At 33.0% G+C, this 27,444-nt stretch overlaps 4 protein-coding genes across 4 annotated transcripts; 2 read left to right on the top strand and 2 right to left on the bottom strand.

Annotated features, from left to right (window-relative positions):
* Window positions 1-2,063: 2,063 nt before the first annotated feature.
* LOC11419421 (dolichyl-diphosphooligosaccharide--protein glycosyltransferase subunit 1B) lies at window positions 2,064-8,155 on the bottom strand. Its single transcript, XM_003591837.4, has 9 exons — window positions 7,991-8,155; window positions 7,722-7,766; window positions 6,149-6,780; window positions 5,390-5,537; window positions 4,763-4,942; window positions 4,604-4,672; window positions 3,589-3,678; window positions 2,417-2,565; window positions 2,064-2,327 (listed from the first exon to the last, which is right to left on the bottom strand). Exons 1-8 carry the CDS (start codon window positions 8,108-8,110, stop codon window positions 2,440-2,442), a joined length of 1,410 nt encoding a protein of 469 aa, XP_003591885.2. The 5' UTR covers window positions 8,111-8,155; the 3' UTR covers window positions 2,064-2,327; window positions 2,417-2,439.
* A 5,316-nt stretch (window positions 8,156-13,471) lies between these two features.
* Window positions 13,472-15,664, top strand: LOC11427984 (BTB/POZ domain-containing protein At5g03250). The gene is made up of 2 exons (XM_024782733.2): window positions 13,472-14,824; window positions 14,982-15,664. The coding sequence occupies exons 1-2, from the start codon at window positions 13,664-13,666 to the stop codon at window positions 15,492-15,494; spliced, it is 1,674 nt and encodes a 557-aa protein (XP_024638501.1). The 5' UTR covers window positions 13,472-13,663; the 3' UTR covers window positions 15,495-15,664.
* Window positions 15,665-16,504: 840 nt separating this feature from the next.
* On the top strand, window positions 16,505-19,945 carry LOC11427983 (uncharacterized). Its single transcript, XM_003591834.4, has 4 exons — window positions 16,505-16,661; window positions 16,882-17,079; window positions 19,370-19,496; window positions 19,573-19,945. The coding sequence occupies exons 2-4, from the start codon at window positions 16,913-16,915 to the stop codon at window positions 19,648-19,650; spliced, it is 372 nt and encodes a 123-aa protein (XP_003591882.4). The 5' UTR covers window positions 16,505-16,661; window positions 16,882-16,912; the 3' UTR covers window positions 19,651-19,945.
* A 1,429-nt stretch (window positions 19,946-21,374) lies between these two features.
* LOC11410528 (E3 ubiquitin-protein ligase WAV3) lies at window positions 21,375-25,743 on the bottom strand. The gene is made up of 2 exons (XM_003591833.4): window positions 25,187-25,743; window positions 21,375-23,783 (listed from the first exon to the last, which is right to left on the bottom strand). The coding sequence occupies exons 1-2, from the start codon at window positions 25,415-25,417 to the stop codon at window positions 21,828-21,830; spliced, it is 2,187 nt and encodes a 728-aa protein (XP_003591881.2). The 5' UTR covers window positions 25,418-25,743; the 3' UTR covers window positions 21,375-21,827.
* Between the last annotated feature and the right edge of the window lie 1,701 nt (window positions 25,744-27,444).

Raw genomic sequence — 27,444 nt, 5'->3', positions numbered from 1 at the left:
ATTCATCTTGTTTGTTACACTTTTTAAAGGATAAAGGAAAAGATATTGGATGTATATATAATCATATTGTGTTTGTTACACTTTTATTTTAATATTTGAATTTACCCTTATCTATTTGTTATATGTAGTATTTGTATTAAAAGTTGAGGGTAATTTTTGAAAGATGAAAAATCAGCCCAAAATAGATAAAACATGTTATTTTCTTTATATGTAGTATTGATATTGATTATATCCTTTTTTTTTTTTTTTTGGTATTAGATTATATCCTTTTTATAATATTACTTAAATTATTAATTCAAAAATTAGTTAAATCTCATTAAAATATGGACAACCTCAACAATACTCCTATTTATAGCAAGGTATAAAGAAAATAAGAGATTAAAGGTTAGATTATTTACAATTCCAATTATACCATTAACGAATTTTTCTATAATAATATTATATTGCTGATGTCATTGAAAAGGATACAAATTTATATTATATTGTTTATATTTGTTGGTACAATTTTAAAATAAAATAAGCATGTCGTTACAATTTTGATATAAAAAATACTATTCATAAATTACACGTGTTGGTCCATTAAAAAGAGCAAAACAAATGGGTACGAATTGTCCGTCTAAACGCTAATAAAGACAAAAGTACTAAAACGATTTTAGATAAAAATATAAAGAACTAAAACGATTTAAAAAGAAAGACCGAAACAAATTTTTATTTTTAGTAAAAGATAAAGGAAGAAAAATATATTTAGGGCTTTTATTTTAAACGATTTAAATAATTTTCAAAACTCAACAACAACAACAAAATGTCATTTTGTAGCAAAGGGAAAGGCAGCATGGTCAATGAACAACTACTATAGTCGTCCTGGTTCAAATGCTTAAATAAGAAGGATATAACAAACTTTTTCTTCCGCCAATGATGTGGTAGTTAGGATCTAAAACATTACAATCAACAAACATAACTGGCGGGAGAACTTTCATTAAATATCGTCATTCATGATTGGTTTTAAAACAAATAAAATATTAAGATGAATATTTCTTCCATCTCAGATAAAATATACTCTTAACCCTTTATTACTCCTTATTTCAATTTTTTAATTTATCTTTTCCATTCCATCAATGAAAGATAATTTTGAGAAATAACTCATTATTTATCCTTTTTATATAAAATAAATAACAATTTGAAATTTGTGTGAGATGACTAAAATGACTTATAATTTAGAATGGAGGGAGTATTTCTAATTAAAAAGATGAATATCATTAACTATTTTTTGTTTCACTTCCCATACACGCTAGGACTATTTTTAGTTTTGCAACTTCTGTATTCTTACGGTGAAAATACCTGGGACAAAAAATGGTTTGAAAACGCAGTTTCAAACACCGCCAGAGACGTGTTTAGACATTGAACTTTAGGCAACAAAAATGGTTCAAACCCAGTTTTAAGAGTTGAAAAATCATTTTATCGATTCAGAATTCACTTCAAAATTGCAGCGTTAAAGAGAAAAGAAAGAAAAAAAAAATGAAAGCAGAATAACAATAATATGAAAACTGATGTTGCAAAACAACACAAGAATTTTCTCCTTCGACCTTATACACAACATGTGCACACATTGAGTGCAGTGATATTGCAATCACTGAATGAAAATATGAAATTCCTTTTCTTGTTACTACTACTGCACCCAATACATTGAAAAATTATTAGATCTACAAACACTTCTATATTCATGATATGGGAGAATGTTTCTCACCCCCTAATCACTTCTGAACATATCAAAATCAAGAACTTCTATCATGTGGTTTTTCAGAAATATGGAAGTGGGTGATTTACTAATGGCTAATGAATGAGACATAGAAGATGCTAAGGTACCAATTCCAATGCCATGGCACTAAATTGTTCCTAGCCGCAACTATTCCTCTTTGTCGATGGCCAAGCTGTGTGACTAAGTGGGAGTCAGGACAGCAGCGTGACAAAGAGAGAAGATCATAAAAGGGGTGTTGTGCCTAACCAAGTATTTCTCCATAAAAGAGATGTTTTTCTTTTCTTTCTTTTTTATTTTAGATTGTATATTGATTACCAAGTATAAAATTAAAACATTTCTAATACCTCGAAAGGAAGATCCTGTAATCTTCTTACCATCACCTGCCTTTATAATGATAACCCAACTAACACATCCTATGTTTCTTAAATGCAAGTAATGCTTCAATTCTAGTTTAGAATCATGACATAAGATTAATTTGCCAGGGGGAAATCATACAAACAAGCAAAACTATAGCTGTGCTAAACTCCATACAATATTGCCAAAATATTCGATCTGCTCAGTCCCGTGTCGCCTGTCAAAAATGCAAAAAGTGTTGAATTGCCAAGAGGGATTATTTCAATCATTAAAAAAAAGAAGTTAAAGCGAGGATTTAACATGTACCTTTAAGAAAACTAGCTAGTTGTTCATGACTTGCGTATGGAAAGATCCATATGTAAATATGTCACAGAAGCCGCAAAAAGCAGAAAAAATACAGATGCTAGCATCAATGGCTCAGCAAGCATGAATATGGGGTTAAAATTGTAGTACACCTACACAACAACAAAAAGATGGTTAGAGCATAGTCTAGAGAAGAAAATTGTTTATAGATAGGAATTAAACTAGTAAACATTGACCTAGATTTGACAAGTTGGGTGCACATATATCTTGAATAATAATAAATCCATGATTTCACAGCACGAATAGAAGTATGTTATATTAGTAGTTTTGGATAGCAAAGTATGTACTTTAGTGTTTCAATTTTCTTTTTCAGCTTCTATAAATAAATCAAAGTTCGAAGTAAATTTATATGCAGACCTTTGTTCCAAAGTCGAGGACTAAAAATAACTACCCAACTTGATCAAACATGTTACATGTGTCATTAATCAATAAGCAACTACTTCACAACTTTATATGCCCATCATATAGAGGGAGGAAGAGAGAAGGAAAGCAAGTTGAATATGGTGAAACATTGAAGAACAATGATAGAAGAATAAATGTCATAATGGCACAATTGAAATTGCTTTATGTTTTAAGGCATGGTACTATGGTAGTAAACAATAATCTAAAGCCAAACATGTCTGAAAGTAACAGATTTGACAAAATTAAATAGAGTGGAAGTAGAAAATACAGTTACAATTTATTTGAGATTACTTTAAAACTCTACAAAAGCATTGTTTCACTCGGGTATATTTTCGAGGGGGGAAATAATACAATGAAAAGCAGAGAAAAAAAACACCTATAGAATTTTTTTACCAAACATGATTGGTAAAGTTGTCTAAAACCACAAGCAAAAACAGATTTTTTTTACCAAACATGATTTGTAAAGTTGTCTAAAACCACAAGCAAAAACAAAGCCATAATATTGTAAAACAGGATAAATTTCTGACTGCGATCAGAAATCCATCCATTTGCATACATCTGACACAGGTTAAAAGGTCACGTTTATCAATTGTCATTAAGAATTTACTCTTTTATATAACTCGAGAATTTCAATCACATCATCACATACAAATAAACAGCATTTTTGCGTACATTCAAAACCAACTTTAGAAAAGCCTGGGCTTGGTTGATACCTGGAAAGGGATGTTATGCTCAGGAACAACATTTCTCTTTTCCAAAACCACCACAGTCCTTCCCACAATGTCAAGGTATGAATACTTGGTCTGCAAAAGTTCAAACATAAAACCACTTTAATCGCAGATTTTACTATGCTATAAAGATAACAAGTGAAATTCAGCATTAGCAAAAGCAAGAACACCCAGAAAAGAAAAAGAAAATATATCACGGAAATCTGTGTATATAATTTAAACATTATTTTTCCCCAATGAAATATTACAAATTAACTAAACCACTTTTTATCTTTTCTCAATAAATAGTTGGTAGCATAGTGTTTATCTGTAATTCTGAACGTTCGAAATTCCTATCAAACTAATATGGTTGTATATCATTTCTTGGACATAAAACAAATGATACAACAAACCACTTTTGATTTTCAAAAGCAGATACAACTGCAGGTTTTCTTAGAAGCTGCTCCTAAAAATAATCAGAATGCCTTTTTTCCAGATTCTAATATTTCCAAGAAGTCTTCAACAAGACATTCTAACATAAATTGAAACAACTCTTTTCAGATTCTAAATCCTAAAAAATATTAAGTGTTTTTATTTTCTTTCTGAAAGATGAGTGATCTTTTCAAGATCAGCATTACCATATTAAGGACGGCTCCAATGATTTGTCATAGAAATTGCAGACTCAATGTAAGACTTAATTGCATCAATTCGCTCACAATTGTCATATCTAGTCAAAACTAAATATCTTTCATTATTAGGAGGCAAAAAATGAAAGATATGGTGACTACTTGGCAAATGATTTGATACATACAGCTTATACTTGGTCCCTCCTCATAAAACAAAGAGAAATGCTATGACACAGTTGTTAAGTCATGACTGCATCTGTAACTCCATCTAAGTTTGATCGATCCCTCTGAACACTTCCCTTTTATTTAAACACTGATAAAGCTACATATGCAATTTGTGCAGTTGAAACAAAGGCAGTGTTGAGTAAGCAGTATTATCCTAAAAAAATCATTACCTCTAGATGTTGATCTACTTGAAAAGGAATCACGGCTGCAGGATCTTTGGATCCCTCTGGAAGAACAACCTAAATTAAATGATTCAAAAAGATAAATTTAGCCTCCATTATTGCATGCAGAACCAAAGGGCAACAATAACAATGCAAATCAAACCCCACTTTTATAATCAACTTGTCAACCACCGTCTGAGCAAGAGGGCAACCATAAGTAAAGTTGAGGTATCTTCTGCCATCTGGAGACTCAAAAAGGAAGTCTTGTAATGGTAGTCCATAACCAAGAAGAAAGGTGGATTTCCAGCCTCCAAATAGAGGATACCGAGGTTCAAATTCAAGCTCTGACTGCAATTAATAAACATGTAAAGAAGTATGACATCAGAAAGGCTGACGGAATAAAATATAGAATATGTAAGATGCATCATTTTGTTTGTCAAGACTCAAGACTATTGTCCTTCCTTTTGATGAACTCTAGCCTCTACAAAACTAGTAGTATAATATTTCCCCTCAAAACATTTCATTAACATAGAAACATGCCATGCAGAAACTACAAGAAATCATCACTTCCGTACATCTGCTTTTATCGGCTCACTATGGTCTGGTCTGTGTCAATGGCATCCAATAGTACATGGTCATAAATCAAATAAAGATTACACTCATGTTAAAGAAAGAGATACAAGTGAATTTTTTTTTTGGTTACAGAGATACAAGTGAATTTGAACGACTAAACTAAAGTCAGGTGGGGGTGTGAGAAAAGGCATGTTATTTTAAACCCCAAATGATATATCTCACCTTTAGAAAATCTGTGCGTAAATGTGATGAAGAAATATTGCCTATTTCATCCCGATAGTATACTGAGTGAACCCTAGGGGGTAGTTTTGCAAGAAGATGTTTAAATGAAGCAACACCACTAGCACCTGATCTAGTTTGATATTCAACCCTGTCAATAGAGAAAACCCCAATTATACATGATAAAAGAAATTTCAGATGAAATGAAAAAATATTACAATAAATCCAGAAGAATTTCAAGATTATACATAAACCAAGAGATGCTATATGCTAGCCAATGTTTTATTAACCTTAACCCAGCTGGTCCATTGGAAAAGCATAAGTCAAAGCCTAGGCCTTTTCCAAATCATGACAGTCCTAACTCCTAATACAAGAGTAATAACTACAACTGGAGAACGTACTGTAGAATGATCATTTTCTGCTATTAACTACTTTAAAAAGAACGATTGATCTATTTTGCCAACCAAATGTTGCAAAACCCTACATGTTTCATTCCAAGTTGCAATGAAACACAATTTTGATGATACATCTATTGATGAATTAGAATACACATAAGAAAAACATCCATACAACTAGCATATAAATATATCAAAAGGCGGGGTGTGTCGCTAAATATCTAAAACTCCAACTACTTCAAGGTGTTGAAGAGATCATTTTGTCATGTAAGTAGTTTTTTTTAATACAGTTACACGTGTTGTTCCGCAAAGAACAAAATGAAGGTATGGAGCACTGAGAAGAATGGGCAAGAGATAGCAAATATACCTTGAAAAAACACCTTTGTGTCTAGCACCAGCATGAACCAGCTTATATCGCTCTGTGATTTGTAGGCTTCCCCAATGAGATATTTCAATTTCACGTTCTAGCTCCTCAACAACGGCAAAGGGATTGTTATTCTCAAAATGAACAAGTACAGGAGAATATGAATACGGTGTCTGCTCATCATATGGCCCATATTTCAGCTCTGTACCAGCACGTTTAGTGGGCTCCACTACTGTGAATGATTCTACCCGAGCGGTTGGTGTCTTAATGAAAGTTGTTTGTTGCTTGACATGATAGGGAGACAATAATATTGCACTATCACGGAAATAAACCAACTGCGACTCTGATTGACTTATTTCTACCGGGAAAGGTTCCAGGGAATGTGTTAATATGTAAAGCACCTCAAGTGTTGTCGTCTCACCTTTACTCAGTGGAGTTAACAAGGTTACAGGGAAAAATTTAGATCCATTTGGTCCATCGGGTATCTCAGCAGATTTAACATCAAGCGGAACATAAGTCTTCTTCTTCCTCTTCCCGGTAGTTGCGGCAGCTTTGAGTACTGCTAGATGTTCGGCTTCAGCCGGTGAAAAAGCAAGATGTACTTCTGAAGCAGGAGTAGTGCCCGAGTTTTCAACCTGAAATGAAAGCTCTATGAAACACAATATCTCACTAATTGTAGTAGATGTTTTAACAGTTAAACTCATTGAAAAGAAAGAAAACAAAAACTAAATTTAAGGGAAAAGTTTGGCCAAAACAAATACTGATTTGTTGGTTTACGAATCCAAAACAAGTTATGAAGCTCAATAAACTGGAGCACACTTGAAATGTTCAGTGGCAGAGCCTGGAGGAAAGGGAACATTGTCATGCCCCGCCCCCCTCACCCCCAAGTTTGTGCTTTTCTCACGTACTCAGTCATATACTTAGTTGATGTCCCTATTAGAGTTAATTAAAGTGTCGCATAGCTCTTTCATGTTATATATGCTTAGTTTGGTCCCCTCTTATACGAATATTCTGGCTCCGGCCATTCCATTCCAACTCTGTAGGAAGAGTATTCTTACTCAGTAGAAAATAAGGCATGGAATGATCTCTCCATCTCTTCACTCCATAATCTCTTCACTCCATACAGACAGAATCTCCACGTCCTCCAACAAGGAGAGAACATCCATACATACATTCCTTACACATTGGATGAATTGTGTTTTTCTTCGTATCTAATTTCATTAATTATAGGCCAAATACATAGTTTTTTTAGTTTCAAATTGTAAACAAGTTAGTCCATCAATTTTATTTTTTTTGGGTAAGAAACTGGTCCCTTTTTTCATCCAACTTTGTTCAAAAGTGCTTACATGACCATTTAACGTTGAGGTGGAAGGTCCAAAAAGTGTTTATGACACCAAAACTTAATTACTTGCATACATTTTCTTCTTATTGTTTCCCAACTCAATCCTAATTTTCCAGATAAATATTTCATCAACAACATTATAAATCAAGTAATTGAAGATACTATTATGCATCAGCTAATGCCATCAAAGATTGAGTTACTATCAAAAGAGTAACAGCGTAGAGGATGCATTACCTTCAATGTCAAGTAGACCTTAATTATGTGAGAATTCAGATCAATCTGCATGAAATCATTAGCATATTAGTCACACAATTTGAATTAAACCCAAAATCACACACAAAATTAAGCACGAATCTATGATCTATATAAGATACCAATTTCCAAAGTTGAAATTTATTTCGTCTTTGTTCACAGATCTAAAGCTAAAAGAGGTTCCTTTATTACGCAACAAAGAAATGAAAATTGATGTGGAAATGAGTAGAAAAAGAAGAAAGGTTAGTTACTCTTCGTTCGGCATTGATGATCTGAAGGTGTTGAGAAGGAAATGAGTTAACGAGAATGGAGAAGTGGAGGAAGAGAAAGAGCAGTGCGATTCTGAGCAGAGGTTGTTCCATGGCGACCATTGATGGTGAAGTTGACGAAGAGAAGACTCTGTTAAAAGAAGAACTCAACTCTCTCTAATCTCTCTATATACACTTCTTGGGCTTAGTATCACACAAAAATTCATGTGGAAGTTACTATCCTCACCTCCTATTTTTTTTCAACGTTTATTTTGTGAAAAAATTCCTAACTTATTTCTTAAAATTTGTGTTAGTTTTAATTTGTTAACAAAAAAAATTATTGAAGTGAATAAAAAGTTATTTTTTAAAACAATGAAAATGTCAAATTTATTTTCAATATTTTTGTAGCATGCATTTTTTTTTTAAATGGTATTTTATCTTCTCTTCATTATTCATTATAAGGACATCGTTGACAAGTAAAAGTAACACAAATTTTATAAAATGAAATAAAAACTGTTATTGGCCTACAGAATTCTTGTCGATTCAAATGCTTCGGTTGAGTTTTCTTCATTTATAATCTTTTTTGTTTCAATAGAGTATGAAGTTCTTCATTCATTTTGAGGTAAACGTATAAATATATAATGAAAATTGAAAAGTTATCCAAAATGAGAATTATAAAAGGAGCATTGCTAGCTAGTGCGAGAAACAATAGCACGACAGGCACACGAATCATGGGGTAGTGGTGTTATAATTTCAAAATACATGAAAGTTAAAATAATTTGCAATCTCATGAAGGATTCTACGGCATTTATTAATTCGTTGTTTCTCGTCATTAGTTTTGTCGCACCATAAAGCTTTTTCCTTATAAAAGATTTCGACCAAATTTGAAATTTGAAAATAGGGATTTTTTCCGTTAAGTAGTAGCCCAGTGGCTAGAATTTTATCTTTTTAAAGTGGGAAGTCCAAGACCCCTGCATATATCATGGCATATCCTTACCACCTGAGTTACGCTCATGGAAATAATATGAAAATAAGAATCTATTTGAAAATTTTAAGAACCAACTTGGTAAATTTGAACATTTATAGGGATCATTTTCTTGGAAATTTATAGGTGCCAATTCACAAGTTTTTTAAAAAATTTATAACCAATTTGCATAATTTAAAAGAGTTGTAAGGACCAATTTCACATTGTATAGTTTAAGAAAGGAATTTCAGAATCTTAGTTTTTATATGATACTTGAAATTTGGTAACCAAAAAAAATATGATACTTGAAATTTTCTTAATTTAGTTTTGATAACATACTTCATGAAATCCATTCATTATAAAAAAATCTTCAAACTTATCATCCAAACAATGAAAAATAGTCGGGGTGTTCATGGGTTGGGTCAATCCAAAAAAACCCATTTAAAAAACTCAAAAAAAATGGGTTGGGTTGGGTAATTGGGTGGGTATGGTTTTTAAAAATGAAAAATTCATAAAAATAAATGGGTCTCGGGTAAAACCAGACCCAAACCCAAAAAATTCACTTACGCAATAATGTTAATATTTTTTATCTTTATTTTCATAGGCGAGAATAAAGTTATATTTCCAAAACATACACATTGTACCCTATATATTAAAAATCAAAACATACTAGAGTTACTAATTAATATCTTACACTTTTTGATTATTTTGATACTGATGCAATTTTATGTCATACAACTTTAATTTGTTGCAAGTATTTTATGATGGAGTTTATTATTTCATATTTTATATGATGCATAAAATTATAGTAAAATAAGTTAAACATTTTTTTAGGAAAATTGAAAAGTAGAGTACTATTTTAAAACAAAATTATGAGGACTTGTCATTTAGTCATTTAATATTTAAAAAAAAATGGAAAAATAAGTTAGGTAACCCATTACCCAATCCAACCCAACCCAAAAATTAGTGGGTTTGTCCAAACCCATCCAATATTATAACGGGTGGTTATTTTACCTCACCCAAATCGAAGCACCATCTTTAGTTTGGTTTTGGGTTTAGTCAAACCCAACCCAAACCCACCCACGAACACCCCTAAAAAATAGTATATCCTGGAAAATTACACTACCTCCAAAAAATTCTCCCATTTAAATACCGTTCTAGCGATATTGATAATTTCTTGTGAATGAAAACGGTATTGATCATATATTTCTTCAAAAAAAAAAAATAGTATATCCCCATTTCTAGTTAGAGTATAATTCAAAGCTATAATTTTTTTTTTCATGCTAAAGTTGCCTTCTAGAAGTTCATGTCTGGACTAAGCATTCTTTTATAAAAGAATTGTTGGCATCTTTCTTAATATGGGAGGAAGCCTTTTGGCGTCAACGAATGTAAGACTTTTTGAATTCCAAAATTTTCCATACCTCTAAGTTAAAGGCAAGGTTTTTGGGATGATAAATGGTGATTAAAAATTTATTGGCATTTGCTCTTGGGGTGCCAAGATGGTGTTCAGTGTTTGAGATTATGGCTTTGTTGATGTTTTTTCTCTCTTCATGTTTAGGAGCATCTCAGCAAGGATCAAATGGAAATGTTTGTGATGATAATTTGAGGCATTTGATAGAAGTTTTTGGTGTAATGTATGTTCTTTGATTGTGACTCAAACTACCTAGTTCCAAGCTGTGCGCATGGATACTTGATGGCTCACACCACCACCCAAGAGTATCAACGTACGGGTATTGGGTGAGATATGAACACTGCTATATAAAGTCTATTTATTGCATATCTCTTATGTTTTCCGCAATGATTTTTATTATGTTTGTGTATGTGTTATGGACTTTATATGCAATGGTATTGGTATGAGCTAACATGGTGTAATTAAAAAAAATCTCGACTATGAACTACATCCAGAAGTAGAATTTTTTAACAATAGATTTTTTTTTAAACGACAAAACTCATACACATTAAGCATCAAGTAGTGAAAAATTACGGATTTGAATCCACATCTCAAACATCAATATTTATTTTCTGGTCAAGCATCACACTAAATAGAAAATTTGGATGTCTATGGAAACGTGGAAGGAATCCTATAAGAAATTCACATGACAAGAATCTTTCGGGCTGATTATTGTTGAATAAAACAACCATTAAAAATCCAATTTTCTCTATTTTAATAAGTAATTTTCGTTTTTATTTTTTGGTGGATTTTTAGATGGTCTTTTGTATTCTCCTAGCCTCTTCAAATGCTTCAAAGTAGTGCTCTAAGTTATTATAGTGGCTAGTGGGAATTTTAATCATGTTAGTGCCTATTTTCTAGGTAATAAACATGCACTCATTGTATTTGCTTCAAAATTGCAATATTTTGTTAAAAGATCAAGTTTCCACGACATCAATGCATAGTAATTAAGTTTAATTTTTAATTTTATTTAAAAAAATTAATAATCAAAGAACGTGAAAATAAATAAATAAATAAATAAATCGTGGTAACAATTTGAATAGAGAATCATTCTACACTACAAGAACAGAACTGCCACATGTAATGTAAGAGTTGCAACCTATTCTTCTTCCTAGATTTCCCCTCCTTTAGACTCGGGATACTATTTACGTGTTACATTCACATTTCACACTTCTCAAATTATTGCATCTGAGTTGAGACAAAAATCTCATAAGACAATAAAGGGAACACTTTAACGTTTGATGTTTTAATTCAATCAACAAACATGGCGTGCTTGAAACTTGGATCCAAGTCTGAAATATTTTACCTCTATGGCCAAAGTTGGTTAGTTCTTTCTTTTTTGTTACTCTTTCATTAAACCACTATACAATTCATTGATGTCATTAGTTTTTGTTCTTTCACGTCTATGTTGCTGTCATAACATGTTCCTTTCTCATCCTTTACTCGTTGCATGTTTGAAATGCCAATATGATGAAATACGGTGATTTTTTTTTTATATACTCTAAAGCGTAGTTTTGTTAAAATATTGAATCATAGTAAGTCGTTGTAATTTTGCAAAAGCTATTGTAGCTTCAACAAAATCACGGTGCTACCGTGATTTTGTCAAACTCATCGCGTATGTTTATTGAATATTGGTAATTGAAGAGAGTTTTTCGATTCTAGTCCATGCTAGATTGCTACCATGAAGAAAGAAAAAGAGAAATGTTTAATTATGCACGTTGGTCGATTAAATTCACAATCTGATAGTTACGAATTATTTTAATTACATTACATTATCCTATTCTACACATAATTCACCATTTTTATGAGGTAAATATCATTATGGTTTATGATCATTAACATTGTTGTATCTTAAATCTCCATCTCTAGGCTCTGCTCTACTGGACTTCCAAGTGATGTTATTATTGAAATTGGTGATGCATCCTTCCATCTCCACAAGGTATATATGTTTCATTACTCTAACGAGAAGGTTAATGCATATTTTGATTGACATTGAGTTTTGCAAAATCATGGTGATAGATATCAACGAAAGTTACACTTTAACAAAATTGAAGTGTCTATGTGATTTCGTCAAACTCGTCATAATTCATAACTTGCTCTTCAACAAATCTTAAACTTTAAGAGTCTTAGTTTTCATGATTCCAATTATTGAAAATTGTGCTACTAATTATTTTTTAAAAGTCTTGGAAAATAGAGAAACAAATTTCATTACATGCTCCTAAGTCCTAATGATAGAAAAGGAAATAGATATATTTGACACCTAGGGCAAAAAAATTCTTATTAATTTTTCAAGTCGTCTTGATGGAGAAAAAAAGTTTCTCATGATTGTAAAGTTTAATAAATGTACCATCGACACTTCAAATCAAAAGTGTATTTCGTGTCCAACACCAACACAAATATTACATTCAATTACTTTCATTTTTTCAAAGGGAAATTCTATGGTGAAGTCATGATAATGACTTTTTTAGTGAAGTTAAATTTACTATATCATATATATAATGCAACAATACTGTATTGTGAAAAAAAAAAAAAAAATACTAATATACAAGATTTTGTAGCCATTAACCACCAAACCAACGCTATAAGTACCTTAATTTTCTTAAGTAACTCATAGCCTGTCATCCCTGGCATGCAATGGTCTCTGATGACTAAATTTACTTTGGAACCCTACAAAAACCACAAATAGTCACTTGTTAGCAAGTGAGAAATGACTTGTACGAAAAGAAGGAAAAAATAAAGTAAGGAAAAGGAAATCAGGTGCATTAAAAAAACAGCCATAAGATGATGTTGAGGCTATTCTGCCACTGCTTCTCCTACTATGCCAGTAATTTACTCTAAACTCTAAATTATTTTCTTAATCTTAGATGAATTGAATTTAATTGAGACTTTATGATAAAGTTTAGTCTTAGATTAGTCCTCAAATAGAACACTAGCTGAAATGACATCAAACCGTTATATTATTGACTAAATAAAATAGTTAAATAAAATAACTTTTTCAAAAAAGTCAATTTCGTGACTGCACCATAGAAGTGCCCTTTTTCAAATTACTATCATTGTCAATGGGAGAGTGCTTGGTTTTTGTGTTTGCACTTCAGTTTAATACATAAAATATCAAGAGTATCTCATATATATGCTTTGTCCTTGCTTGTTAGTTATTGTTGTTACTTGTCATATATGTTGCATTTTTTTTTGTTAAACCCTTAATTTCTTGTATTATTACCAGTTTCCACTGATATCAAGAAGTAAAGAACTGGAACGTTTCATGAAAGATATACCAAGTGACAGTGAGAAGTCAATTTTGGAACTTCATGATCTACCAGGAGGAGCCAAAGCCTTTCTCCTTATTGCTAGGTTCTGTTATGGTGTCAAAATGGAACTAACTCCATCAAATGTAGTTCCTCTAAGATGTGCAGCTGAGTTTCTACAAATGAGTGAAGATTATGGAGAAGGAAACCTAATGATACAAACTGAAAATTTCCTTAACCACATATTTGGTCAATGGACAGACACACTCAAGGCACTCAAAACATGTGAAGATGTTTTACCTTTAGCTGAAGAGCTTCACATAACTTCAAGATGTATACATTCTTTAGTTTTGAAAGCTGCAGATCCAACTTTGGCTATCTTACCTCTCTCTGGTCCAAGTTCTGTTCAAAGTCCAGATAATTCAGAAATGTGGAATGGAATATCCATGAGCCTAACATCAAAGGAAACTGGTGAAGATTGGTGGTTTGATGATGTTTCTTCACTTAGTTTACCTTTGTATAAAAGATTTATGCAAGGTGCTATTGCTAGACACATGAAACCAAGGAGAGTTTCTGGATCACTTGTTTACTATGCAAAAAAACACATACCTTCTTTGTCAAGTTTTCAAAATGGAAACTCGTCAAAATCAAATCTTTCTGAAGCAGATCAAAGGAATCTGATTGAAGAAATAGTTGAGTTGCTTCCAAATGAAAAGGGTGTAACACAAACTAAATTTTTGCTTAGAAGTTTAAGAACAGCTATGGCTTTATATGCAAGCTCTTGTTGTTGTGCAAGCTTGGAGAAAAGAATTGGTTTTCAATTAGATGAAGCTGATCTTGAAGATCTCTTGATTCCTAACATTGGTTACTCAATGGAGACAATCCATGATATTGATTGTGTTCAAAGAATGCTTGATCATTTCATGATTGTTGATAATGATGATGCTGATTCTACATCTAATAATGATATTGTTGAGGAAGAGAGACGCATTGTTGGAAATTGTCAACGTGCTACTCCAATGACAAAAGTTGCTGATTTGATGGATAGTTACTTAGCTGAAGTAGCACCTGATGTCAACTTGAAATTTCCAAAATTTCAGTCACTTGCTGCTGTTATTCCTGATTGTGCTAGGACCTTGGATGATGGTATTTACCGTGCAATTGATATCTACCTCAAGGTTGCCTACTTTCTCTATATGCTTAATAGTAAATAAGAGGATCAAATTAATAATATTTGTCTCATAAGATTTAAAGAGATTTGTTTTTTCATTTAGTACACATGATGTTTCATTGGTAATTTTTAGACAGACACTAACGGAAAATTATGAATTTCAGAGCCATGCATGGATGACAGAATCTGAGAAGGAACAAATCTGCAGGCTGATGAATTGCCAGAAACTCTCATTGGAAGCAAGCACACACGCAGCTCAAAACGAAAGGCTACCACTTCGTGTTGTTGTCCAAGTTTTGTTCTTCGAACAACTCAAGCTACGCACATCTGTTGCAGGTTGGTTCTTTGCTTCTGACACTCTTGAAAACTCAACAACCCTGAGTGGAAACCTTGCTCTGCTAAGAAATGATGGAAACACAACACATAACAACCCTGTTGTAGCTTTTGATCACATGAAAGATAGAGTTTCAGAGCTTGAAAAGGAGTGTCTGAGCATGAAACAAGATTTGGAGAAAATGATGAAGTCTAAGGGAAGTTGGAACATGCTCTTGAAGAAATTGGGATGCAGGTTAATTCCTAAGCCATCTAATCCTAAGGCTTCAAAGCCATGCAGGAAGTCCAAAATAGCACCAGATGCAGTAACTGAGTTGGAAGAAAATGTTGTGGCAGTTAGTTAACTGATTATTGAAATTCTAAGTTTCATTTACCTGTTTTCTCCAAGTAATAATGTAACTAAATAATTAATAGTTGCTTCTTCCTTTATGCTACTTGGATTGGATTGTTATGCAGTTCAAGTTTTTGTTTGCGTCAAGTGTTAAGAAGATGTTACATCTTTGCCTCTAATATTTACAACTAGTCAAAACAAATTTTCATATGTTTACAATTCAGATTGACTTTATGCTTTTAATTTTTATCCAATGTTTAAATGCCCCATCAAATTCTACAATATGAAACTAAAACCAGTTTTGCCTCTAAATATGCCCCATCAGTGTTTGGTAAGTTTTATCATGCTACATCAATTTTAAGCAAACTTAACATATTTCTACTCTAAATGACACACAACCAACTAAAAACTTAAAATGGACATGGAGATTTATAAAAACTAAGAACTTAAAATGGACATGGAGATTTATAAAATTTTGTTAGGAAACTAAAATACCCATTGTTCACATTTAAATAATTGATGTATTTGAACTATATTATATTTCTTATACATCAATTATTTAATGAATCTAAAAATTAACTTACATAATGTAGTATTAGTTTATCCATTATATTTTAAACAATTTATAAATTTTTAGCGAAAAACTAACTCGTACTTAATCATTTACGCTAGTAAGAAGATACTCCTTTCGGTCACTATTATAAGCAAAAGTTCATTTTTTAAAATCATTCAATAAATGATGTATGTGGTCTATATAATGATGTATACATCATTTATTGAATGAATCTAAAAAATCAACTTTTGCTTATAATAGTAAACGAAGGGAGTAAGAAGATCTCCATGAACTTAATTTGGTTAGTAGGAATATTACATATACAAGGCTCGGTGTTCGAAATATATACACTTCTTCACATTTAAAATGTGTTATCTTTGACGAGGTTTCTTGAAGAAGAAAAAAAAAAAAAGAGAAAGAAGATAAGATAAGATAAATAAAAAATAAAAACCTCAGTAAGTAGCTCAATATGAAGCGTTGAATAAATTAATTAATATTATATCAATGGCTGTAAATGAAAGTTGAATTATTGATCCATGGTGGATCACCTGAGGCATTCCTTCATCGTCCTTCTCTCATCACCACCGCTCTCGCTCTCTCTCTCTCTGCGTTTGTTTGTTGGTTGCTGTGAGTTTCTTTCTTTCTTTTTGTTTTTGCAAAACAAGTTTTTGTATGGAAAATCTATCAATTTTTGATTTTGTTGTGTGATTCTGGCTTGTTCTGTTTAATTTGTACAACCTCTATTTTACTATATTTGTGTGTTTTGCACGTTACATGTTTGATAAAATGCGTGTATGAAATGGTGATAGTGTTTTAATGAATTTCACGCTTTTCCCTAATTCTGTAGTTGAAAGAAGCCATTTTTGTGTGATCAATCAATGACTACAATTCAGAGTCAGGCTGGAAAAGAAAGTTCTACAGTTGAAAAAACAGCTTCCACTTTCAAAAGATGGGGCAGAAAAGGCCCTTTTCTTAGATATGGCCTTCCTATGATCTCTCTTACTGTTTTTGGTGCTCTTGGTCTTGGCCATCTTTTGCAAGGCAGGTTAGTTAGTTAATTTACGCCTTTTCATCGGTTATTGTATTTTATCACTGAATTGTTGGATAGTGCCTCTGGTGTGTGTGCATTTGTTTCGGTTTATTTTAGACCACTTTTGTTGTATTTGAAATGTCTACCGTTTGGACTGATCATGTGATTTGACTAGGTTAGGGTGTTGCAGAGGGTTTCCCATCTGCACCCCATTTGCTTAAAAAAAAAAAAAAACACTGAAATGCTTTCATTTTGCTGATTACTAGTTTTGAGGCTTATGTTAATATGATAGGAGACTTGAACTATGTTTGATAATTAAGGGTCCAACCCCTCGAAAGTGAGCTACTCAATTTAGAGGGTAAAGTAAAGAGATCAATATCAATCATTAATGAATTGATAAGTGGTTTAGATTAATTGTACTTGCATAACAAATGATCATGTTATATGGTAGGTTATTTTCAAAAATGTTATATGGTAGGAGTCTGGCTAACCGATATATCCATAGCTAATCAACATTGACACTGTATTGCTTTGCCACTTCATTTTGCTAATTACAAGTTTTAAGGCTTATGTTATACGGTAGGAATCTGAATATGTTTGTGAATCAAAAACAAGGTACATATGATATGATATGATACAATACAGGGGGAGAACGAGAACAAACAATCTGAGTTAACGAATGATTAGATATACAGTCATCTTTAAAGCAACTTATAGCATGTTTAGAATCACGGTTGAAATTCATTCACCGTTTAGTACCCCACATCTCGAAGGCGTAGCTGCGTGTTCACCACATGTTACAACTGCAGAAAACAAGATTTTCTAAACGTGCTTAAAATCCTTGTATTGTTTATGTTTCCAAGTTGGTTTGTGAATTGAACAATGGGGAGAGGGAGGGATAACAGACAGAATAAATGAATTATTGGATTAGGATTTTAAAAGACAATTTTTGCATGAAAAAGTCTAGTGGATTTTAAAAGACTATGCAAGATTTCAATGACTTTTAAGATTTTAAAAGATTCTCAAGATTTGTAATTTGGATTTCAATGGATTTATATACTAAGATTTTATAAGATTTTAAGAGACTATCAAGATTTCAAAGGATTTATATCAAGATATATTAATTGTGTTTTTCCTGGATGCTTATAGGATGTTTTTATTTTTTCCAACGCCGTGTATTACACTATTACATTCATTTCTAACTTTTAACAGACTTTGAAGCCTGTTAATACACGAAGAATGGTTCTATACATAGAGTCGTCTTCGTTAATACACCAATAAAATTACTGTTAATGCTTATAGTACTGACTCGTTAAAAATAGTGTACTTATAGTACTGTTAATCACCAATAATACACAGAAGTGACAAGAGTTGTCTTGAAAAAAATAGTTTGAAGTAGAAGTAATAAATTGAACAAGGAGTTAAAATCTTACGAGAATGAAATTATAGAGGCCTCTACACCCAGAACAAAGTTAGAAAGGACCTTACTCTGTGCACATGAAAACTAATGAGAAAATGGAATTTTGTTGGACAGCACGGAAAAGAAAATTGTGAGAGTCTCACCAAAGTCTCACAAATTTTTGTGAGATTGTTGAATGAGTATTGTGTTCACATTTTTAACTAAAAAGTCTCATAAAATCCATTCCATAGAAGAATCCATCAAAATCTTAGATTTTTGAATACCAATGGACATTTTATAAGTTGTGAAAAATCCTAATTGAATACCAAACAGATTTCGTTACATTGAAAAAAAAGTCTTGATTGTCTTAATTGAATACCACAAGATTATTTATATTTTATGAAAGTCTTGATTGAATACCACAAGACTTTTTTATAATTAAAAAGTCTTTTAAAATCTCTTGAAATCTCAATCCAATACACCCCCCCTAAGAGGGACAAAGCTTAGCCTGAACAGCGGGGAGTTGTTTTATATTTTTCTTGAACATGCAAGTCTATATTACTACAAGCTCTGTTTGGTATTAACTATCAGGTTGTATATGCTGTATCTTTGGATTGACAATGAGTTTGATGAAATTACGGTGTGCCATTGTGATTTAGTAAAGCTATATTTTGAAACTTTAACCAAATCAAGTTGCCACTGTTATTTTGCATAACCTACCTCTAATTCAAACATGTACTATATAGTCGATCTAAGATTATATGACTGCAATAGGAACAGGACATGGTTTGACTTTGCTTGTGTATAGGGATATATGAAGTAATTTTTATGTTTAACCACATCCTTTATTTTTATCTTGTTTTACTCCGTCCTTCTTCTGATGTACATGCATCTGTGTCTTCCCAGCAAGGACATTTCAAGGGTAAAAGATGATAAGGAATGGGAAATAATTGAAGCAAGAAAAGCACTGTCTAGAACAGGACCAGTAAATGCATACAAGCCAAAGAAGATTTCATTGGACGATGAGCTAAAGGTTTGTTTTCCCTGTCATTAGCAATTTAATGTAATCATGATGATCCATAATTTGATTTTTATTTGTTGTTGCATAGGCTTTGCAACAAAAAGTGGACATTAATGACTACGAGTTCAAGAAAATTCCAAAACCAAATGAAGATAGGCGAGTCTAGACTTAGAAAAAACTTGTCAGAATTTCTCATATACAAAGCTAAATTCAAATTTGAAGGAGTTATGAGCCAGTTCATCCTGCAGATGAATTTATCGTTGTGCTTCTTTAGTGTTTTGACTTTTGAATATGTCACTGTCGTTATTGGAGAGTAGTTGGGATAAATTGTCTCCATGTCTGTGGAAATTTTGGGTATCAAGGATTTTTAAGTACTGTAATGTGAACAGTAAAAGGTACATATTTGGTTCTACTTTAATAATGGTGAATAAAATAGCAAGTGTTTCTTCACTTTCTTGTCATGTTTTTGGTTTGTCTTTTACCCTTCTTGCAGTGATTCATATTGACTGTCATAACAATAACAATAGCGTAATGCTAATGAAGCCACTTTTGCTGTCACAACTACACGCATGGCTCATTTCAGTGTTGTGTCAAGAAACATTTCTTGCAGCATTATTCCAAATGATAGCAGAAACAGTGGTTTTGGTGAAGGTTGTGTGTGTAAGTGAGTAGGACAGTGGTGATAACATATAAATTGGCGTATTAAAGATGTGAGCATCTTTGTCAAACTCTGCAAAGAAAGTCGGAAACCATTTTCTAAACTCTTTCAAATTAAAATAAGCTCTTACAGTCTGACTAAATCGGTAAACTCTTGATTTTACTAGCGAGTAATTTACAATTCAACTTTGGTATCTCCTAATGGTGTCTTGTTGCAAATTGTAAGTTAGACACTAAATGTAAATGAACATCAGAGGAAAACAACCTTATATGGTGAAGTGAATCATTTCAAGTGATGATCAATTCATATACATTACATATAAGAATAGACAAAAGTGCAATCGTTTAGCATGGTGCAAGAGAAGAACCCAAAAATGACATGATTGAGTAGAACAGAATGGACCACACCAACACAGGGGGGTTCCCTGGATTTGGTCATCTGTGACTTTGTTCACGTGTGACTTACATGATATCAGTTACACGTGACTTGCATAATTTCCCTAACAACAAACAACCTATGAAGCTATAAACAACCTCGAGTGCTGCGTTCAGAAACAAAACAAAACAAAAAGTTCTTAGGATCAATGAGTGTAAACATAGAAATATGCATCTCAGTGTAAAATAAAGTTTTTCTTTATTCATTCTTAATTTTATGAAGTCAAAACTATGAATCTATGATCTCTGTTACTGTAATTTAACTGTTTTAAATGAAATCAATAATTAACACAGTTTATTTAAGCGTGGTAATCTACTTCTACCATTTGTGGAACACAGCAGTAGCCTCTCAGTGTCAACTCTACAACGTGGCTTCAAATTTTTGAACATTTCAAGTGTATCAATCATAGTTTAGGTGAATTCTGTTGTATCTTTAGGGGGTGGGAAAGTGAGGATTAGAGTTGTAAAAACTTAAAACAGTTAGCTGCATGAATTTTGAAACATCAAGTATGATCATTGAGAGAGTATACCATGGTCCATGAGTTTTAATCCATGATGGATCAATGCACAACGACCGTTGATATACTGTTACTATAAAAAATCAGGGTATTATTTTAAAATCTATCAACAGTTATTAGAAGTTGTGATGGATCAAAACACATCTGGACCATTCAATACATATGTATGATCATTCATTTAACAATTGCCTAATACCATTCCTCTGGCATTCCAGAGAGAGATTGGTGGAAAGCCTTGAAATTCACAAGCATTTGCTGAATCAAAATACAAAATACTCAATAACAAACAACTTGTTAAAGAATTGAAAACATATATTATACTGAAGAGATCATCCAAACCATTTGCACAATTACAAACTTTATACCCCAGGTGTCCCAGAATTAATAACAAAAAAAGAAGCATTCTTCTTTATGTACACCACCTCCCAAAAAAACAACATAATCAGAGGAAAGAGATGTGAAGACAAAAGAAAAACCTTAAACCCCCCAAAATAGAAGAAACATAATGTAGTAAATTCCTATCTACTCCCCTTTTCTCCATTGATTGTAACTCCCTCCACCATTTCCTCACCTTTTATTCATTTATACATAATATTAAACAAAATCACAGCTCAAAGTAATCTTTGTTTATCCCCCGTCCGTTTACCGCCTTTCTCCGGGTATTTATAAGCAAAAAAGAGAAAATCACTGCAAAGGTTAATTTGAAGATGATTTTCACCAAATCCCTGTTGGATTACCTTGGGCTTGGTTGTGATCTGTATGACAAAAGTGGCTGAAGAAGCCTCTGACCTGATGGACTACCTAGTAACATGGCCTGAGATCGAGTAAGCATCTCAACCATCGATGGTGTCTGATACGCTTGAACAAGACTTGAACTATCGGTGGAATCGCCTCTTGCAGTTGCTCTTTGCCACGAGTGTGAACTCAAACCGGAGAGTATATATGCTCTCCCAGATGCTTCATACACATGCCTACTCGCCATCCGCTCTTGCATTTCCTTGAGTTCAGCATCCAATGCAACACAAAGGCGGTCGTGAGATTTAGCTGATACGGTCTCCGAAAGCATCTTCCGACAGTTTTCGAGAATGAATACTGCTCCAGCGAGGTCTCCCTTTTCAGCTGCGGTCCGTGCATGTGCCATTGCCTCGGCAGCTTGGAGCCTGTTGCGTTGTCTGTCCACTTCAAGAGACATTACAACCTGCCTTGCTATTTCGGGCCTCTCAACCTTTACTTCATCACTTTCCAATGTTGATGTCTCTTGAGTCAAGGGATCTTTGTAAACACATTTGACCTTTATCAATGATGTTTCATTGCTGGACGTAGCTGGAACATTAACCGAAACTAGAAAATCCCTCTCTTCATCAGCATACAAGTCCCCAACGTCGATCACTCCTTTGCGTCTATCAGCCATCAAACGACTCGGGTAACTTCCTGCTTTAAGTGAAACAAGACCGAGATCAGGTTGTATACACTCGATTGCCACTTGCAATTCTTGAATAACAACACTTAGTAGTCCTCCAATGCATTGTGCAAATGCATCCTGCAACACAGCTTCAGTTTCGATGAACGAAAACGTGCCGCCGGAGATCTCTGAAATTGAGTGCATTGACGAAGCATCATGGTCTGCACCAAATCCAAAAGCATGCACAGGAATTTGAAATCCTGAATTATCACGACCACTGATGGAAGTAGGCAAAAGCAAATGATAATTTGGTTGAGGTTGGTCATTTCCAGGGCCCCCAACAGTGTAATTATCCTGTCCATCTGACAGTAAAATAATACTCGCAACTGGATTCTTTTCTTTTCGGTCTTCCATTATCTTAGCACCTTTTCTCAGCCCTTCGGCAATATTGGTACCACCATTTGCAACCAAAGAATTAACAGCTTGCAATGCCTGCTGCCGCCCAGAATCAGTCATCTTACACAGTGGAAAGAGACGGCGAGCTGTGGAAGAGAAAGCAATAACAGAAAGCCGGTCATTAGTGCCTAGGTTCTGGATAACAAATCCCATCGCCCTTTTTAGTAGTGCGAGCTTAGTTCCCGCCATGCTACCACTGACATCAAGCACAGTGACCAAGTCAACCGGGGCACGTGGAGTTGATGAAATCTGTGTAAAGCTAGCCTGATTTCTGGTAAGGTTTTGTTTTTTGGCAGCAGAAGCAGCTGCAGCGGTAGCTTTGAGATGAACCAAAACTGTGAAGTTAGAGTAAGTATTGGACCTTGGAGCAGAAGACACTTCAGGGTACGTTTTAATCTCCATTGCTTGAACAGCATCGGTATCTTCGGTACTCTTAGTGCAAGTACTTCTCTCAGAAATCGCATGTTGGTGATTTAAGGATTCATCATCATTAAATATGCCTGGCTCAGAAGCTTGATAAAGTGGCACAATATGCCGCCTGTTCAAATCTCGGCGAGGATGAGGGAGAGGTAGGCGATGGACCACAGCCATCAAAGCATCATTTTGTGGCCAATTTATTGGACTTGGTGTTACTCTACCTTGGATAGGAGCTAAGCTGGAACCCGACAAAGGTATTTCCTTCCACTTTGCTCGGCACACTGGACATACTTGGTTCCCATGTTTCACATTTGAAGCAATGCAATGGAAATGGAAGGAATGTGAACATTCTGCAGTGAATATAGCTTGGCCGGATCCTTGCTTCATTTTGGTTAAGCATATTGCGCAAGTTTGCTGAAAAGTTGAACATAAAAAGTTTGTTAGAACATATGCAAATTATTTTACAGTTGTTCTGCTTCATGCAAAGAAAGAAAATTCTCAAAGAAAAACAAGTTTTAAACATGCAAAAGTAATTCATTTATAATATTTATTATCAAGAAGTAATTCAATAATACTTATGAACCAACCAAGCTATTCTAACAAGGCAGATAACAAGTTGCTTTAAAATATCCAATGAAGGCTTAAGTACTTAACTATCAATTTTGGTATTTATAATATTACTTTTCAATTTTGGCATTTTGCCAAATGAAGGCTCAAGCACTTAACTATCAATTATTAATTAAGATTTCCAATAAACAATAAGCTTTTTTTTTCCACATGGTGAGATTAGCATGATGGAGAAAAAAAATCTAATCCTCTTGTCTAGTCAAATAATTTGAATATTCCACAAAATAGTTCTATCCTAGTCCTCAAAAACTGTTAATAAGACTTTGACTAAATAAACATGCCAACTAATGTATCATACTGATCTCATGATTGCTTATATAAAATAAATAAACAAATAAACATTGATCAACATAAAGAAAGGAAAATAAGGAGAGAAAAAATCTTATCCAGAAGATGTGGCATTAAAGCAGGAAGGAAACAATAATACCAGCCTTAGGCATATTAAATTCACAATTGATGGCATAAAACTTCAAAATCAAAATTGTGACACATTTATAGATTGTTGGAAAAAGTCAATAAAACACAACTCTATCAACTACCTAGTTGTAACACAATCGAAAGAGACAAAGGAAACAAAATCATTAGATGAAATTAAACTGGTAAAACAGTGTTCTTTTGTCCATGAAAACAACCCCACTTCCGATTTGAATATGACTCATCTGGTACACACTAATTAAAAAAATATAAGTTAATGTAATTAAATTTTCTCAATGTAATAAAAAAACAAAGTAATTGTATTCCACAGACCGTCCTTTATGAGAAATTGTTGTTTCAAGGCAATAAAAATGTCATTGAAAATTAAAATCTAAGTTAATTAATTGAAGAAGTATTTAGGAATATTATTTGTTTTCTTGAAATAAAGAATATTATTTGTTAAAAAATGTTAATATTTTAGACCATCAAACATTAATTATTTTCTTATAGTAGTACAATTCAGTCCTTGAATATTCAAACTCATTTCAGATTACAGTATTTCCTACGAAACCAATTCAAATAATTTAACAACTAAAATCAAACATTAATTATATAAAGTACTAAACAAATTGCAGATTTTTAGCAAAAACAAATAAATATTCTAACTAACTAAAAAATTTATGCAAAAACCAAAGTAATGTTTACCATTTTGAACATTCATACAACATGAAGATTCTAGATAACAAACAAAGCAAACATCTTTAGAGAACACAAACCTTAGAAGATTTGCTGCTACTTTTGGAAAGTTTGAAACCATGAAAAGAAGACACTGGAGTGGTTGGTTGAGAAGAACCCTTGTCCCAGTTGACAGGTGAGAGAAGAGCAGCATCAGACAATCTCTCAGAAACCACAGTAGAAGGTGGAAAATCATCATCTAACGTTCTAGGAACAAACATGCAAAGATTAAGACCAAGAGCAACCTTTGCTTTCTTCCATTTACTTCCCATTGTTGTTTAGAAAGATCTCAACGACCCAGAAAGCAAAACCTTGTTAATAATGGTTGTTGAAGAAAACCCAGATCTCAAATGGTAAAAAGCTTCGAGCTTTGCAAAGAGAAGTTGGAATAATAGAGAGAGAGAGAGAGAAGAAATGGGGTTTTATGAAAAGTAGTAACAAAGCACGAAAATCGAGGTAGAGAGATTGTGTTTTTTTTTTCCCTTCTTTCTTCAGCTTATGAAAATGAAAATGAAGAAGCAGTATTAGTAATATTAATTGTTTTATACTATGTTGTTGTTTGTTTTTGTTGACAATGTTGTTTGGCGGCCATGGACTTGGACAATGGTTAAGGATTTTGACCTGTTATTTTAGGGGGAGTCCTTTTTTAAGAGTAAAGAAAGAGGAGAGGGTAAAAGTTAGTGTGGAAAATGATTTTGAATTGAAAAATAAATTAATAAAAAAAGCACGTTTGGGTTGAATGGGGGAAAAAGTTGGATGCTTTATTATCCTCTTTACTTGTATCATATCATCATGTCTGCATTTCCTTTCCTTTCCTTTATTATTATTATTCTCCTTTTTATTGCATCTCTTTTGATTCAGATTATTGTTATGCCATCACTCACAGATTTTCTATGAGAATAGTAAATATGATTTTATAATAGAGGGAGTGAATATAATGGTGCCTCTTTTGCTTCAACTTGAGTTTGTTTCTAGCGTCTCTATTCTCTGCACAAAGTCAATATCACCATGAATTAATAATGGTTTATTCCGGTTATTACTTGAAACCTACTATAAAAATACTACTCCGTCTTTTTTAAAATAAATGTCACTTTAACAAAAAAATTGTTTTAAAATAAATGTCGCTTTACATTTCTAATACAACTTTAATTTTTTTCTTCCAGCTTTACCTTCAAGAAATACTTCAACTTTTTTCTCTCACACAATTTTCAATGCAATTTTAAGTTTGTCTTTTTCTTATAAACTAAGGTTATTTTAGTAAAATTGCTATGACATTTGATTACTTTATTTCAGTCTTTAATCTGTGTGCAATTGGCTAAAGCGACATTCATTTTGAAAGGGAGGGAAATTAGGGGTGGGAATAGGCCAGGCCAGGCTAAGCTTTGATAGGCCTGAGCCTAGCCTACGAAAAAATTTACAGGCCTGAGCCTGGCCTATGACCTATCATAGGCCGTTTTTCTAGGCCTGACCTGGCCTATTTAAAAGCCTGGACTGGCCTGAAAGCCTAATTACAAGCCTACTTGACATTAAGGCCATCAAATAGTTCATTTGGCCTACTAAATAGGCTAAACAAGCTTAAAACCTACTTAAAAGCCTATTTCACTATAAGTAAATTTTAACTAGATTAAAGCCTAATTAGAAGCCTATAACAACAAAGTCTATTAAGGTATTAATAGATAGAGAAAGAAATGTTTATATTTTTAATGTATGCAATTATTTTAATATAAAAAAAAACATTTTTTTAATAAATAAGTATTAATAGGCCGGCCTATTAGGCTTAACAAGCTTTTCTGAAAGCCTAAGACTGACCTATTTAACCAAACAGGCTTTCTAAAAAGTCTAAGCCTTGGCCTATCAACTAAACAGGCCAGGCCAGGTCAGGCCAAAACAGGTCAGGCCGTAGGCCCCTGTAGGCCGGCCTGGCCTATTCCCAACCCTAGAGGGAATGGAGTAGTTAGCAGCAATTTTAATGTAAGGCCACCACAACTTATCAGGCATCGCAATTATTTTGACTATTTGGTACGGTTTATAAAAAACATGTGATATTCTTGGACAAAAAAAAATCTGATATTTATTAATTTCAGAAATTAATTTTTTAGTAAAAAAATCAGAAATTAATTTTAAATATTTTTGAAAATGGAAATTATTTGTGTTTAGTTATCAGAATGAAAATTATTTTTAAAATAAGTCTTGTATCAAAAATAACTCCGAGCTACTAAAAACGGGGCGTGGATCCTTTATGTGAAATTTTCACGAGGAGGTCCAATGGTCCAATGCACATCTACACCATTTATTTTTT

Source organism: Medicago truncatula, chromosome 1 (assembly GCF_003473485.1).
Source record: "Medicago truncatula cultivar Jemalong A17 chromosome 1, MtrunA17r5.0-ANR, whole genome shotgun sequence".
NCBI lineage: Eukaryota > Viridiplantae > Streptophyta > Magnoliopsida > Fabales > Fabaceae > Medicago > Medicago truncatula.
Note: the sequence above shows the minus strand (reverse complement) of the source record. Positions and strands in the feature narration are given on the sequence as shown.